Below are 17,878 nucleotides of genomic sequence, written 5' to 3' on the forward strand. Positions count from 1 at the left end.
TGACATAGATATTTACTTTTGAGAGATGAACTAAGGATTTTGAGAGACTGGCTTTTGCAGGTAATCCATGGTGTTTTCTATCTGTACGAATTGTTTTGAGAAATTCACTTACTGTTTTGCAAATGTCGAGGATGATTCGAGAAATGTACCAAAGCGACTGAGAAAAACTGTAATACTGGAGAGAGAGAGAGAGAGAGAGAGAGAGAGAGAGAGAGAGAGAGAGAGAGAGAGAGAGAGAGAGAGAGAGAGAGAGAGAGTGCGTGTGTGTGTGTGACGTAAGCGGGTGGGCGTGGCTGCACCTGTCGCTCAGGTAATTTTACCTGCGACAACAAAAAGCCACCTAATACAGAAGTGGTTCGTCGTTCCCGCGGAGCAGACGCAGTTTGACGCGACATAAAGTTAAAACCAGGAAATACAGCGTCCGACACTTGAACTGGAACTATATCTACATCCAGTTTCAGATCCATATTAGAGGAGAAAGATGAACAAATACAGGTTGAGACTCAGTGTACTGGCGCTCTATTTCCTGGTCTGGTCTGGCGTTGCTCTAGACTGTGACTGGGACCAGAGCATTGATCCGGATCAGGGTCTGGACCTGGCGTCTCCCGGCGTCAAAGTGCTCCAACTTGGCCAGCTGGTGGAGGTGACGGACCCGGAGAGCTGCCGTGCGGCGTGCTGCAACGAACCGAACTGTGACCTGGCCCTGGTGGGTTACCCGCAGGACAGTGGGCCACAGTGCCTGCTGGTGAGCTGTGAGAGCCAGGGGCGGGACGTGTGTGTCCTCCAGCCCAGCTCCCAGTTCAAGGTTTACCGCAGGAGGGTGAAGAGGGAAGCCCGCGGGGAGAAGCCGCACATCGTCCCGCTCCACGGCTCCTGGGAACCACGGACCAACGAGACCAACAACAGTAAGACCCGGACCCTACTCATTAACTGTTGTGTGAATCATTCAGTGTGTACGTTAACAGGTATGATTATTGATTATTGGCCGAGTCGGATCATCAGATAATCATATCATCAGAGATAAGACACACAATTTCTCATCAGACTTCATCCTTGTAGTGAGAACCTGTGTGATCATTTAAATCACGTGGTTCATGTCAGAGGGCATTAGGACAGAGACTTAAGACTGGACTCTGCAGGGTACAGAAACTGAAGAGGGGAGGTGGGGGGAGGAGGAGGAGGTGTGTGTGTGTGTGTGTGTGTGTGTGTGTGTGTGTGTGTGTGTGTGTGTGTGTGTGGGGTGGGGGGGTAATTGTAGTTAACTTCTGTCCAAGGCTTCTTGTAGCTTTCCCTCTGATATTGTCTGACATATTGTCTGAAGCAAGTCTGGAGGAGTCACGTGACACGACGTGATGTTTTCATTAAAGATGAACTGATGAATTATCTCATTATGTAGACAATGCTGAAGAGAAACAGGAACATGTTTTATTTCATCATCAGTGACTGACTGGTTTTCAGGTTTCATATAAGTCAGGTCTGGATTCACCTCCTGAGGGGCCCCGGGGCCCCTGCTGACCCCCACTGTTCATGTCATTGTCATTAATGATTAGTTTTCAGTTGACAGAACAAGAATGTGTTGTGAAGTGTGAAGACATCACAGAGGGGACAACTGAATTATAACTTCATTGACATTATTGCTGTCTTCATTAATTAAATGTAATTATTCCCCAGCCCTATTTGAATGTATTGATTAATCTATGGCTATTTGATCTTTCAGCTCATTGGTTGTTTTCATCTCTAAAAGCAAAATGCAAAAGACAAATGACCGGAACATGAATCATAAAATTAATTTGCCTCCACGGAGATCCTCGTTAGAGTCCTAATGAGAACCAGGTCCTTATGAGGAACAGGTCTTTAAAAGCAGCCTTCCAGGAGCTCCAAGGACGTGGTCTGTTCTTTTCCTGGTTTGATTTTAATGGCTTTTAGCTGCTGTGTCAGACCAATCGCTTTGAAAGCTTTTAATGTGAAACACCTGCAGGAAGTGCTGAGCTTCACTGCCAGATGGAAGTGATGCTGCTGATTAATAATCAGTAACTGTTGACATGAAAGACAGTGTACTGTGTGAGCTGTGGCCATGCAGGTGACTGTTCTCTGAAAGTCAGAGCACAAATACAGTCACATGTCACTGTTCTAAACCATTTCCCACCTAGAATACACTTGTCCAGGTAGATCATGAGTCATGACAAAGGTATAAGGAAACGCACCTTTCTTAGGTATTTGCAGAAAAAATACAACCTTTGCTTTAGTTGTGTTCAGGGCTGAGCGCTTCAGGTCAGACTGGTCAGACTGGTTTCTACCTGTGAACATGACACTTGAGAGGAAAACAACTGAGAACACATGAAGACTCTCACTACATGAGTTAACTGAACAAAACTAATTTTACTGTTGAATCATTCAGAGTAAAATGTAATAACACGTTCAGTTTAATTTAGTTTGTTTATTCACACATACAACCTTCAAAATAAAGATAAACACATACATTAAATGTAGCTGAAGGAAAAATACAGTTGGTCAAACAATAAACAAAACAAAACAAAAAAAACAACAAAATCTGGAGTTTAAAACAAAGAAGGAATTTATTGAAAGAGATCGATGATTGTAGGAGCCATATATGTTGTTTAGAATGACCAGACTTTAGTTGTTATTCACTTTGTGTGCATTGGGCGTCACTGTGTTATTATATGGGGGGTTCAGGTCTATAGTTAGAAAATGCACCTGTTGTCGTCAGGTGTTTGGCCCAGAAGGGCAAACAGTTTTTGAGCACTGTTGCTCTAGGGTTGCTCGATTATGGCAAAAATCATAATGACGATTATTATGATCAATATTGAGATCACGATTATTCAGTACGATTTCTCATTTCAAAACAAAAAGCGATGTAGTATTTCCTGTTATACACAATATAAGTTAAATATATCTGAGCCCTGTCCATTTCAAATTGAATTTAAGAACACATCCAGAACCAGCAGCTGGATAATGGTCAGTTTTCATCATTAACCCATGTTCGTATGATGTAGTTAGCTCTGTGTGTGGGCTCCAGGCTGCAGCATACAAAACACCTGACGCAACGACGGATGAGCTACGAGCTAGTCGGTAGAAAACTGATAGAGAGCGCTGCCTTTTATGTTGCAATAACAAATCCAAAATCTATTTTCCTAATTTCTTCAGTAACGAGAGCGGAGCCAATGACGTTGGATGGATTTTGTAGCGGGGATGAAATTTGTTGTGAAACAGAATCTGGCACAACAATCGTTTTTCTCTCTTATCTTGTTTTTATAATTGTTGGAGGCCAAAATCGTAATCGAAAGTAAAATTCGATTAATTGCCCAGCCCTATGTTGTGCTAAAGATAGTTTGATTTGTTTGTTTAATCAACAGAAACTCATTCATATCATAAGGCAAACAGCTCTGGAACAGCTGGAACAGCTGGAACCATTGAAGGAATCAGTATTTTGGTCCTTAATAATGAGGACAGGTGCTTTCACATGTTTGTGGCAAAGGGAATCTCAACCATCAGAGTAACATCTGAACCCTCACAGTGGAGACATGTCTGTTCCAAAGACAATCAAGATGATGATTCATCGAGGGGAATGAAGATCTCTGACTTTTTGAAGAACAACAGGTGGCTTGAAGGTCCTGCATTTCTTTGGAAGCATGAGGAGGATTGGCCTACAACTGTGTTGGAATTCTCAGTGGACTCTAATGACCAAGAGGCCAGAACAGAGGCAACAGTAAATGCCATTAGTGTGTCCGACGTGTCTAGTCCTACTGACCAGCTCATTACCTACTTTTCGGACTGGAGGAGGCTTAAGACAGCAGTTGCCTGGTTTCTCAGGTTAAAGTTTATGTTGTTGGACCAGAGTCGCCTGAGAAAACAGTTGGAGGCTTCTGTGGATAACCAACCAAAGTAAACCAGTCACAACAGTTAGAGGCAGGCTGACAAAGGGTCACAGTGGCTTCCAGTACTTTAGCGCTAGATGATTTACTGGGAGCAGAGGCTACCATCATTTGCTATTGTTAGTCACAGAAACGCAGTGAAGAAAATTCTGCGTTGTCATCCATGGCAGCAACAGTGAGTCATATATTGACTGGACCCAACTTTGGAGGATGGACTCTTGAGAATTAGAGGAAGATTGCGCAGAGGAGCAATGACTGAGGAAGCTGAGCATCCTCTCATTCTCTCCAAGGTGCAGAATGTTTCTATGCTTATTCTCAAGCATGTACACCAAAATCTGGGCCATGGTGGACAGACTCTCATACTATCCAAAGTGAGGAAGAGGTTTTGAATCACCAACGCTAATTCAGTTGTCAGGAAGATCATGGCTGAATGCAGCTTTTGTAGACACTATAATGGAAGAACAGTGGAACAAAAAATGGCTGATCTTCCAAAGGTGAGAATCCTTCCTGATCTCCTACCATTGCCAACAGCGGAGTAGATTACTTTATATCAGTTGAAGTGAGGAGAGGAAGAACAACATGTAAGCGATACAGAGTTATATTTACCTGTAGGGCAAGCAGGGCCGTCCATCTGAAGGAAGAAGTTTCATTGGCCACAGACGTATGCATTAATGCTCTGCTGCGTTTTATATGCAGGAGAGAACAAGTGGCATACCTAACATTAGACAATGGTACCAATTTAATCGGGGCGGAAAGGGAACTGAAGGAGGCTCTTGCTGCTTTGAATCATGATAGGATTCAAGGAGTTGACGTCAGATGACATCAATGATCTGGACCCTCTCACGTCTAAACATCTTCTTCTCTTAAAGTTTAAACCAGCTCTGCCACCTGGAGTGTTCGAGCCTCATGATCAGTATGTGAGAAGGAGATGCAGACAAGTGCAGTATATCGCAGATGTTTTGTGGAAGAGATGGGTACAGGAGGACTTGGCCTTGCTTCAAGAGAGGCAAAGATGGAACCAGAAAAAGGAATTTGATAGCTGGAGACATTGTGGTGATCATGGATTCTTCAGCTCCTAGTGGTTCTTGGCTACTTGGCATGATTCTGGAGGTTTTCCCAGATAAACACAGGCTTGTGAGTTCTGTGAGATTACAGACTAAAGCCAACATCATTGAAAGGCCGGTGACAAAACTTTGTTTGATTTTTGTCTGTACTGTACTTGGCTGTAATTTGGTGTATCAACATTTTTTGGCTCCTTTTTTTGTTTATTTTGTTTTAATTGTTATGTCAGCCTGCCATTAACAATTAGGAGCCTGTGTGTGGGAGCCAAATATGTTTTTTTGAGACTTTTTTTTGACTTTTTATCAGAATTTAGTTAATAGAGATGAAACGGTTGCCGGTTTCACGCTATATCATGGTAGAAATGCCAGGCGGTTAGTATTACCATTTAAATTTTAATTATCACTATAACAGTGGCCGATAACTGTGGTTAATTTAACTCACATAGGTTCTGTATGGCATCAACCAGCAACAGTCTCCCAGACGCATGTGTGGCGAGCAATGTTGGTTTGTTATGTCTCAGTCAAAACATGGCATACGGCAGTGACAGCACTGCTGTAGTCATTTTTCAGCTTCTAAAAACACCAAGGTTAGGTATAAGCGGGTTTTTTAAAAATGAGTAGGACCACTAAGGCGATTGACTCCTCTTACACTGTCAGACAAGTTTACCTTCCTGTTCAGAGCGATGTCACATGACCACAGAGCGCACACACAGACGCAGTAGAGATATTGAGCTGTAGTTGCTGAGCCTCCGTGTGAGACACTTCGGTCGGTGATTGTGTGTTTTTAAAGAGGGCTGCAGTGAAGGTTCGAAATTGTGGGATTTAAAAGAGCCTGTCTGACTTTTTTTGAGGAACATTTTCAAGGATGCAGTTAGAGTTTGCAGTTACAGTAGCTCCGGTTAGCGAGTGGAGCTGTGCCTAAAGACAGCAGACATCGCTGAAGATGTAATACATTTTTACAATCCTCTACACTGAAGTTGCAACACCATCACACCGAGCGAGCGAGTGAGAGAGGGAGAGAGAGAGAGAGAGAAGCTAGTGTTAACTGCTAAGCTAAAGTAGCTAGCAGATCTGAATAGCATGTAAACAACAACTGAGCTCTAAAAGGAGCAGAGAGCTCTGGGTGCTGGAGCAGAACTAGTGTAAGTTTAAATGTACAGCAGGTAGTTAGACACTGTGATGAAGAAAACGGTAACATTAACTGTGTTCAGACAGAGCAGCACTAAACTCTACCAGTAACTGAAACTGACTGGAGATGGGACACCACACTGATGTCAGCACGTCACCACGTGAACGGCGTCACTACTATTAGTGAAAAGACAACAGTAGAAGTAAATCACTGTAAACATGTTCTCAGATAAAACAACAAAGTAAGTCAGTTAAAATGTTTGAGTAAATGTGTTACTGTGTCACATTTGAAAATGGGGATGGAGGGGTAAAACATGTTATAGGGTGATAATAATAATATATGATATAACTATAAAATTAAAGAACATCTTAAAGGTTACCTGATATATCAGTTCCCTGGTGAGAACAGCAACAAAATCAACCAATTAATTGTAGTTATGCACTTTGGAGCCTGTGTGTGCACCTGATAATTACTAATATACTCAGTTGGCAATTTATTATTAAAATAGTTTTAGACAGTTGTTGATTCACTTGATCTTTGTGGAGGATGTAATGTATATTAAATTATACAGAGGTGTTTCTGTTATTTAGCCTACCTTCAGTGACAAAAATGGGGTGCTGGGGGTGAGGGGTGGGGGTGGTGATTGTCGTGTGTGTGTGTGTGTGTGGTGTGGTGATATTGCAGTATGTTGGAGAGCTACTATGATGGTTGAACAGTTGTTGTAGCTCAAAGTAAATTCAGTTTCTGCTGCTGTATTTACTGTTGTACTGTCCAGTCTAAACTGTAATCTCTCTGTATGAGCACTAATTTGTAAACAGCTTTGTGTGTGTGTGTGTGTCTGTGTGGCTGTGTTTGTAAACATCACAGAGATCTGAATTCTGTAAGGTCTATGAAACAGGACAAATTTGTCTACTATTTAGGAAGCCTGTGATGTGTGAAGACTGAAATATGTGGCCGTGAGGACAAGTTAAACAGAATTTAGAGGAGTTCTAGAGCTTCTCCCACTCTACCGATGATGTCATCCACTCTAGCTCTGAACATTCCGTGCAATACACACCATTATAAACTCAAAAATGATCAGAAGAAAGCTTAAAACTAAAACTGTGATGAATGACAAACTGTATAAGATATCAAAAAGTTGAATAATAGTTAAATAGCTCAAAGTCTTGTGGATAATTTAAAGTTTGAATGAAGTCTTTAGCTGAAAGTATGCTGAAGTAGTTAAAGTTCAAAGAGGCTGAAGTTTTCAAGGATTTGAACAGAAAGATGGACTGCATCCTAAACAGTAGAAACTTTAATATATCAATAAGCTGAATAATCACTTAATAGCTGAAAGTCTTGTGAACAGTTTAAAGTTTGAATCAAGTCCTGTATCTGAAAGTATGCCTGAAGTATGTTGGATTTCAAAGATTTTGCAGAAAAGGTTATGAATACTATCAAAAAGCTTAAGGAAAGAATACATCTCCTGAAGAAGCTGAACGTTTTGATAGTTGAACGGTTTATGTAACACAAAGTATGCAGGAGTAGTTAACAACCAAAATAAAGTAAAAGGAAGATCTCAAGTATAACACCAGTGGAGCAGGTTAAATTCAATATGTCTCCTGCTATATTTACTGTTGTTCTGTCCAATCTGAACTGTTGTCAACCTCAATGAGTGCTAACTTGTAAACAGCTTTCTGTCTGTGTGTGTGTATGTGTGTCTGTGTGTGTGTGTGTGTGTGTCTATCTATCTACCCATCTGTCTGTCTACCTGTCTTTCTGTCTGTGTGCCTATCCGCTTGTCTGTATTTATGTGTTTTTCTGTATCAGTTAGAATGACAAACTGAAATTAACAACAAGAGCCACAAGACTCTCCTGAACACGTCCATGTGGTTTTTGTGTCTCTAGAGCCAAAAATGTGGAAACAGGAGCAAGTTACTGTTTTACTGTCTGTTGGGTTTCTCCTGAAATCAGCTCCTGAATTTGTATTACAGTCTATGGGACAGTTGGAGGGGACTCCCATCACCTTGAGCCTCCTAGTTCAAATTCTGTTAGTCTCTGTGATAAGGTATACACTTTGTATGAAACAGGAAAAATTTGTGTACAATTAAGGAAGAGATTATCCATGAAGACTGAAGTATGTGGCCGTAAGGACAAGTTACACACATTTTTTTCCAGATACATTTTAGAGCTTCTCCCACTCTAGCGATGATGTCATCCACTCTAGCTCTGAACATTCAGTGCAATACACACCAATTTAAACTCAAAAATGATCAGAAAAAAAGCATAAAACTAAAACTGATGATTCAAAAACTGTTGAGGATATCAAAAAGATGAATACAAGCTTAATAGCTGAAAGGTTGAATGCATCCGATAATCTCCAGAAAAAGCCGAACGTTTTGATAGTTGAACGGTTTCTGTAGGACAAAGTATGAAGGTGTAGTTAGAGACTGCAAAAAGGCAGAAGTATAATAATAATAATAATAATGATAATAAAGATTTGAATAACAATGCTACAGCATTCACACTAATTAACCAGCACCACCAATCATCACAGTCCCTACACTCCTGGTTAATGTGTTTTCACGGCTTAGATCACACAGATTACTAAAATAACATCTTAAATCATTGAGGAACTACATTAGGGTTACTGATGGTTGCATCCAAAAATATGCCATTACCCCAATGTCCACCAACAATATACAGTAAAAAAGCACAATGCAACAAAATAAGGAAATAAACTATGAGGGCACACAAATAAAAAAAATAAAAAATGCTTTCAATTGAATGCATTTTTTCAATTGTATCTGTAAAGATAAGAAATAAAGTGCCTATTATTTATAAAATAAAACAGATGCAAGTGAGTGGGCAAATTTAAATACCCTATACGCAACACAGACCTGGTCCAGGATCAGTTTCACCACTGCAGTTACTGGTCCAGGATCAGTTTCACCACTGCAGTCACTGGTCCAGGATCAGGTGGTGTTAACGCTCCCTCTGTCTCTGTCTCTTCTCAGTTCGCTGTCGTCTGCCGAAGAAAGTGGGCTCATGTCGGGCGGCATTCCCAAAGTTTTACTATAATGTGATGAATCAGAGCTGTCGCAGCTTCGTCTACGGTGGCTGTGAGGCCAACGCAAACAACTTTGACTCTCAGGAGGAGTGTGAGGCCACCTGCAGCGGAGTAACAGGTAACAGTCGTCAGGTCTCACTGAACACACAGCAGTTTGACCTGTGAAGGACTCATTCATTAAAGCTGCAACAATTAGTGAATGAATAAACTGGTCAATTGACAACAAATAAATCAGCAGCTGTTTAGATGTGGTATCAGTCCTACAATAGTTCTAACAGTCTACATCAGTCAACACTTGACTGATAATGATGAAGAGAAAACTGAAGTTTAGACATTTTTGCAAAAACAAAAATATCACATTGACATAAGTATTCAGACACTTTACTATGACACTTGGAGTTGAGCCCAGGTTCCCACATTTCTCTGGATCATCTCTGAGATGTTTCTACACCTTGATTGGAGTCCACCTGTGGTAAAGTCAGCTGATTGGACACACACCTGTCTATATAAGGTCTCACAGCTGACAATGCAGATCAGAGCAGAAACCATGAGGAGGAAGGAACTGCCTGCAGCTCAGAGTCTGTCAGTTGTCCTCACCTTAACACCAAAGCATCGACTTTGGTGGGACTTGAACCCACAACCTTTGAATCACTCTTCAGTGCTAACTAGAAGCTAAATGCACTACCCATTGCACCACAGAGCCTGATGCTGCCAGCAGGGCTGCACGAGGAATTAATTAAAATGTATTAAAATAGACACACGGACATCTCCTTTCATCCTCTTCTACACAAACCTCATTTTCTTCTTCTTCTACACAAACTCCAGTCTTCTTCCTCTTCCACACAAACCTTAGAAGAATTTTTTAGATTCCCAAGTAAAGAATTTTAATACTGATAGATAGATAGATAGATAGATAGATAGACACTTTATTTATCTCCTAGTAGAAACCCATTTGTCCAGTAGCTCATTGGTGGTAAAAATAATAATAATAATAAAAGTTAATGATAAATAAACAACAATAATTAAATTAGTTCACTTCCTTTGGCTGAGGTGTTGTGTAGCCTGATGGCAGTGGGAACAAAGGATCTCCTGAACCTCTCTGTTCTGCAGCGCAGTGAGATGAGATGTTTGCTTCTGTAGCTGCTTCTCTGTCCTGCCAGAATCTTGTGGAGAGAGTGGTTGGTATTGTCCAAGATGGCTTCCATCTTACATTGCATGCGTCTCTCCACAACAGTCCTGAGTGAGTCCAGACTCCTGCCAAGCCAGACCCAGTCTTTTTTACCAGCATGTCTGACATGCTGCTGCCCCATCAGACTGTAGCATAAAAGAGTACACTGGCCACCACTGACTGATAAAACATGTGCAGCATTTCACTGCAGACGTCAAAGGACCTGACCTTCCTGAGGAAAAAGAGCCGGCTCTGACCCTTGAGGTAGATGACATCTGTGTTCAGAGACCAGTCCATTTTACTGTCCAGGTGCACACCTAGGTATTTATAAGTGTGCACCACCTCAATGTTCTTCCCTCGAATGTTGACTGGCTGAAGGGTGGGCCTAGACCTCCCAAAGTCCATGACCATCTCCTTGGTCTTGGAGGTGTTCAGAAGGAGACAGTTCTTGTCGCTCCATTCACTGAAGGCCATCATCAGATCCCTGTACTCCTCTTCCTGCCGTTCCTGATAAGCGCCACAATACTGTTTCATCTGAGTATTTCTGGATGTGGCAGGACTCAGAGTTGTTGGACTCAGTTGTTGGACTGAGACACAGTTACCCAGCCTGACGTACTGTGGTCGTCTTGTCAAGTAATCCACAATCCAGGACGTGAAGCAGCGATCCACCCCCATCCCTTCCAGCTTGTCTTAAAGAATGGGGGGTTGGATGGTTTTAAATGCACTTGAGAAATCAAACATAATCCTCATGTAACCACCTGGCTCATCCAAGTAAGAAATGCCTGATGGAGCATGTAAAGAAAAAAACAGACAGACAGAGAGACTGTCTAAAAGACTTCCTGTGTCTTTTAGTGATAAAACAACTTATCATCACAGTTGATTAATCTGTGTATTGTTTCCTTTCATCAAAGGCCTTTTTCATTATTAATGACAATATGATGCTTTTTTCAGACACTCTGGCTCTGTTCAGACCTGGTATTAAAATCCGTCTTGGGTGATCCAGTTCAGCACCCAAAATGCATTGAGGACGCATTTGAGATTCAATCACTCAGACCACAGTATGAGGTGGTCTGGGCCACATGTGGCCACATTCTTTTAGCAGTGTGAACATGAATGTGTCCTGGTCACACTGAAGGATCGCCTACTCTACTGACGTCCTCTGACACAGTCTGATAAGTCCCACAGTTTCAAAATGGATAAAAGTTTATTTCATTATAAGACACATCCCTGCACATCACAACAATTTGCTTAACCCTTCCGTGCCCCACTCTCTCTCTCTTTCTTTCTTTCTCGCTCACTCTCTTTCACTCATGCACACACACACACACACACACACACACACACACACACACACACACCACAAATGTAAATAAAATCAGGATTTTTTTCATTGAGGTCCTGTACAGGTGTGTTCAGGTGTAATTGTTTGTCTTCAGGATCAAACTGCACTGAACCGGTCTGGCCACAGCAACCTGACACCGCACACATTGAACACACACAATCACACACTGAACATACACTGAACCACACACACCAAATACACACTGAACCACAAACACACACATTCAGTGTTTCATCCCAAAAGTTCCTGGAACAGACTGATCAGTTCAGACATTTTACTGTCATCACTTCCTGTTTGTGTTTCCTGATGCAGGATGACCTGTGTGTGTGTTCAGTGTGTGTCTCTCTCTCTGTCTGTGTGTGTGTCAGTGTTGTGCAGTGACAGCTCTGTTGGTGTGTGTGTTGATGGATTCTTTCACAGGAATCTGAGAACAGCTGGGAGTAAAACACACACACACACACACACACACACACACCACAAATGTGCTAAAAATCTTTCAGTTCAACATCTTTATTATTATTTAGAGAAAAAAACAACAAGAGAGAAGATACTGCATTTATATAACCCTGTGTATATATGTGTGTGTGTGTGTGTGTGTGTGTGTGTGTGTGTTTAGGTTCAGTTCTCCCTGACGACTCGACTCCTGCTCCTCAAATGGCTCTCTCCTTCGATACAAGTAAATTTTGTTTTTACTGTGAACCGCTGTAGTGGAACTGATGTGCTTCATTGTGCTTCCCTGTACTTCCCTGTACTTCCCTGTGCTTCCCTGTGCTTCCCTGTACTTCCCTGTACTTCCCTGTACTTCCCTGTACTTCCCTGTACTTCCCTGTACTTCACTGTACTTCCCTGTACTTCACTGTGCTTCAGTGTGTTTCACTGCTTCACTACTGTTGTACAGCTGATAGTTGTCATAGTTTATCTGTATTATCAGTGTATAAGGATATGGTTTATATACCGATTATACTGATCAGTAAATCTGTTATTGATTATACAAATCAATAAACAGTTTATTGATTATACAGATCAATACACCAGTCACTGATTACACAGGTCAATAAACCAATTATTAAATCTCTATATTCTGATGCCTTAAAGTTGTTGTAGCTTTACTTCACCTCATCACTTCCTGTGTCTTGTCCTTCCTGGTCCAGATAAGTCTGAAGATGCTGAAGGTCCAGTTGAGTCTGAACCTGCAGCTACAGAGTCTGTTCACCCTCAGGAGACAGGTAACATCACACCTGGACACACCTTCACAAACAACGTTACTGTATCAGACACAAATTTTTTAGGGATTATGATAATAAGACTTTTCTCTAGTGCTGACCGATTAATCTCATTTTCATCATCATCGCGATATGAACATGTGCAATAAAAAGATAATGGTATTTACACACGTCATGTGGTCACATCGGGTTTCCAAGGTTTCCAAGATTTAAACACGAAGAAAAGCTATATTTCCCACTTCTCCCATCCACCGCGGTTTATTTTACACGAGCGCAGAACGCTAACGTTAAGCTAATATGAACAAGGTAAAAGGAAAACTTTGTGTGTAGACTGCAGCTTCATTTACCACAAACTTTTGTTAACTTAAAACGGCAGCCCAACGATACCTGCAGCAGAGGTAGGAAAACGGATGAGATGACCGATAGTGACCTTTGTCTGTGGTCTTCATTCAGCTTCACTCAGCAAAACTGTACATGCACACCACAATATTTTTTTATTGATCGCAAGTCACATCGTAATCACAATATTGAACAGTGCCATCCTCAAATCCAAAAATTTCCTCATTGTGCAGGCCTACTTTTCTCTTTTAGTGTTTATTTGTGACACACTGATACTAATGAATATTATATATCACTAAACTCACTACTAGCTTCTTTTCATTCAGCTCCGGTGACCTGCAGAAATAAATCCATCATCAGTTTAATGACAGAACTGTTTCCAGATGAGTTTGTCTCTGCAGTTTGTACCTGAGCTTTTATATTACACAGAGCCCAGGTGTCTGAAGACTAGACAAAGGGACAGGAGAGGAGAGACAACGACAGAACAGAGGCTGAATGATAGTAATAATAAACTGTATACGAAGTGAAAACAATATATGAATAAGAATAAAAAGGAAATCAGTATAAATAACAGCTCAGGAGGGGGCCAGTTATGTTCAAAGAGGGAAAGAATGAAGGGGAGAAAGGAGTATGAGAACGAGGTCACATGATGAATGTGGTCACACTGACATTTTACTCTCTCCTACAGGAATGTCTGCTGGTGAATACGATGGTACGTTTCAGCTTTTTTTTTCTTTTTTAAATGATGAGCATACAAAAATACCCCCCCACACACACACACACACACACACACACACCCACACACACACATCCACCCACATACAAAGTAAGTAGACAAATAAATACAGCAAGTTAACAAGTACAATATATTTTAAAATATAAAAAAATAAATAATTGAAAGGACAAGAAAAAGAAATAGAGAATTAAGTTCAAGAGAGACTATCCTAGTTCTCAGGGTCCATCAGAGCAGGACATTTGATATACAGACACTGTTATCCTATAATCATTTGCACTCAAGGTTCTCATGGAACTTTAGCTCCCCTGCTACATATCTCAGAAAAGGTCTCCAGATATTACAGGATTTACCTGGTGAGCCTCATTTTTTAGCCTCATGTAAGATATTCTTGATCCACTGTATGATTTGGAGGAATTACAATTCAGTACAATTAGACGACAGGCAAGCAGCATACAGAGTCAAGAAGCCAAGAAGTCACAGGCTCGTTCAAAGAGTAGACATTATAGGGTCCTCCAAAGAGACCTATAATAGAACAGCAGTCTATAGTGAATTGAAGGACCTCTGAAAGTATATTAAACACAGAAGTACAGTAAATTGCTAGCTTGGAGCAGTTCCAAAAAGTATGAAGACATGAAGATGGGGTCATTTCACAATGGTTGAATGCTGGATCTACATTTCAGCTTTGACTTGTTTGTCCATCGTTCCTCCTTCAGTTTTCAGTAACAGAAACGGATTCACAACTAAACCTTGATTTTCATCATCAAACCTGATGACCTGCCTGCACCTGTGTTTATAGTGACGATGTGCAGATGTGCAGTGAGATTGTCTTGTTTCCTTTTAACTGGATGATGTTTCATCACATTCACAAACTGTAGAAAATGTGTTGATATATTTTAACCAGTGGTCTGAGAAAGATTCCAGATGTTTTGTCAGCAGCTGTATGAAAACATAACAAGGAAGTGAGTACAAGATACTGTCTGGACAAATGTAACACACCTGTCTGCGTCCTCTTGTCCAATCAGAGCACTGCAAGGTGGAGCCTCAGGCAGGTCCCTGCAGGGCAGCGTTTCAGCACTGGTACTACAATAGTCGGACAAGTAACTGTGAGCCATTCATCTACGGAGGCTGCAGAGGAAACAAGAACAACTACATCAGCAAGGAGAACTGCATGGCTACATGTACAGGTAACTAACACACCCGTCTGTACCTGTCTATACCTGTACAGGTAACTAACACACCTATCTATACCTGTCTATACTTGTACAGGTAAGGCACATACACCTGTCTGTAACTGTACAGAGTCAAGAGTTTAGTACTAATTAGAGATGTTGACTCTCTCCTCTGTCAGTGTCGGTCCTGCCATCTTCTAAGAAGTCATCAGCTGATGATGACGAATACAAAGGTGAGAAACTGTTCAATACATTAACATCTGAAGTTCTGACTAGAAGTATATGAATGCATCAGATGGGACAAACTCCAGTTAATGACTAATTAATAATGTCTGTCTCTGTGTCTTTGTATCAATGCGTCTCTGTACCTCTGTCTCAGATAAGTGTATGGCGACCCCTGACCCCGGTCCCTGCCGTGCTGCCTTTCCAAAGTTCTATTACGACCACAACACAGGCACTTGTCAGTCATTCATGTATGGTGGTTGCCGTGGAAATCAGAACAGTTACGGCACTGTGGAGGAGTGTATGAGCCGCTGTAGCAGAGACGGTGAAGAAGAAACTTTCCTAATTTGATTTCCAGTAGCATGTTGACTCTGATGTAACATCTGTGCTGATGTTGTTCTTCTCTTTCAGGCTCCTTGGACAGTCGTGGTAAAACTCGTAACTCAGCTCCAGGTGGGTTTCAGATGAACTGATGTTATCATTTTACACAAAATTGTATCATACAGATGCAGGACTTGCACACGCATGTTTATAGGCTACTAGCTTTCACTTGGGTTTACCTACACATGCTCTCTAGTTTACAGAAGGCATTTATAGCTCACAGCCACCATTTCACCACAAATTAACACATCAGTTAGAGGGGCACTGTTTACCTAAATGAGAACGGGGAAGAGAAGGAATGGCAACTACAGCACAAAATATTTACAGAGGCAGAGCATTTTTATTAAAATGTCAACTAAAATCTATAAAACAGGGGAAGCCTGGCTTCCCTTGGCCTCCCGGAGAAAAGCCCCTGTGTGAAGTTCTTCTTTCCTGCTGATCTGTGAGCAGTAGTCAGATTACTCTGACATTATTTGTCATTTTATCATCATTAAAATCTGTCCTCAGATCAGATTGGGTTAGGATTAGTCTAAAGTACTTGTACAGGATTCCAGTCAGTGTGTATTTGCACCTTTTAATATTATTGAAATAAAACTTATGAACATTGTTGAGGCGGTTACCTCAGGTAACCCAGGTAACTGCTGATAGCATTTCCTTACTATAAAACAAAAGACCGATCTTTCACATTATGTTACAATTACAGTCATTCACTGATTAATTCTCAGCTCAGATTATATGAAGAAAACAGTGTCCCTGACTTGACTCAGACTGATTCTGGTTCATTTTGTTTCAGACAGGCTTTTCACAATAAGTGCCTCCTGTATGAAACAGCCCTCTGACCTTCATCTTTTCTCCTCCAGCCCTTTTCCTCCTCATCACCCTTGCGGCCATCTCAGCTCTGCTCCTGGTGACGCTCGTCTTCATCTCGCTGAGACGTCACCGTCTGTCCCGCCGTCCGTCTTCCATCAGGTAAGGTTAACCTGTTGGTGTGTAACACCTGCCTCAGACCTGATACCTGCTGGTAAAGCATATCAGTAATAAACGACATGAAACATCTGGCAGGACTGTGTGGCCTCCACTCTCTCTGTGTGGGTCTATTCAGCTGTACTGAGACAGCAACACTGATATTTTCTATAAAGTGTTTCTTGTATTTGTTTCTTCAGTGATAAGGAGGAGCTCCTTCCAGATCCAGATGAGCAGTCTTCTGTGGAGTCTCTGACTGTCCCAGAGAGTCCCAGACCTGACAAGGCCTGAGGAGAGACCCTGGATTCACCTGGGCGGGCAGAGGGTCTGGAGACAGTTATATATATATATATATATATAGGACTAAATGTCACAGTAAATTGAATATCTTTGGATAAACCAATAACATGAAGGTGTAACTCTGATTATCATGATTGTAGTTTGACATTTTATTATATTTTATGAATGAAACAATTAAATATTTTATCAAACTGCCTCTTAATAAAATCCTAAATGTGTAAAGAAAGGGGGAAGATTTTAGCAACACAACTAAGTTACAAGAAACACTGGAGCCGAAGTTTCCCATACTGCACCTGGAGAGTGCCAGATGTGACAGGAAGTGTTTTTACTTTTATTTTATTCAGCCTATGGGATGAAATATGAAACAAACAGGACAAACCTTTTTGGATTTGAACTGAAAGGTGGAGTTAAAACTTTTTTAACAGCTGATACGTGTAAAGAATGTCAGAGAAAGAAAGTGACTGTTGTATTTCTGTTTTACAGACCTAAAAATGATTAAATGTTCACATAATGAAGCGGTTTTTAAAATGTCTATCCAGTTTGACTTTGAGTGTAATGTGATTCATTAATAATACAATGTGTAATGCTGGTTTTAGATTTGGGCTGTGATTTGTACCCGAGTCTGAGGTTAAACTGTCTCACCTGTTGAGTGTACTCACATTTATCAAATAAAACTCTTCTATCTCTAATGGTTTTAACGTGCATCAGTCATATAGCAGCTGAGACAGTCAGTCTCAGGTGTTTGTACCTGCAGCTCAGCCTGAGCCTCAGCTACATTAACAGTCTCTGATTGGACGGTCGGTGCGTTACCACTCATCAGCTACTCTATCATAGACCAGTTATCATGTTAATACTCGAATCTTAAATAATCTCAGACTGTACTTAAATAATTATTTTATTACT

General features: G+C 41.2%; 1 protein-coding gene across 1 annotated transcript; it reads left to right on the plus strand.

The window, feature by feature from the left end:
* The first annotated feature begins 297 nt into the window (after positions 1–297).
* LOC111216841 (papilin-like) lies at positions 298–17,664 on the plus strand. Its single transcript, XM_022738465.1, has 11 exons — positions 298–905; positions 9,080–9,250; positions 12,259–12,318; positions 12,794–12,868; positions 13,893–13,916; positions 14,963–15,124; positions 15,289–15,342; positions 15,489–15,656; positions 15,743–15,784; positions 16,573–16,681; positions 16,876–17,664. Exons 1-11 carry the CDS (start codon positions 482–484, stop codon positions 16,964–16,966), a joined length of 1,380 nt encoding a protein of 459 aa, XP_022594186.1. The 5' UTR covers positions 298–481; the 3' UTR covers positions 16,967–17,664.
* Positions 17,665–17,878: the final 214 nt, after the last annotated feature.

Source organism: Seriola dumerili, unplaced genomic scaffold, assembly GCF_002260705.1.
Source record: "Seriola dumerili isolate Sdu_G_001 unplaced genomic scaffold, Sdu_1.0 BDQW01000036.1, whole genome shotgun sequence".
Taxonomy (NCBI): domain Eukaryota; kingdom Metazoa; phylum Chordata; class Actinopteri; order Carangiformes; family Carangidae; genus Seriola; species Seriola dumerili.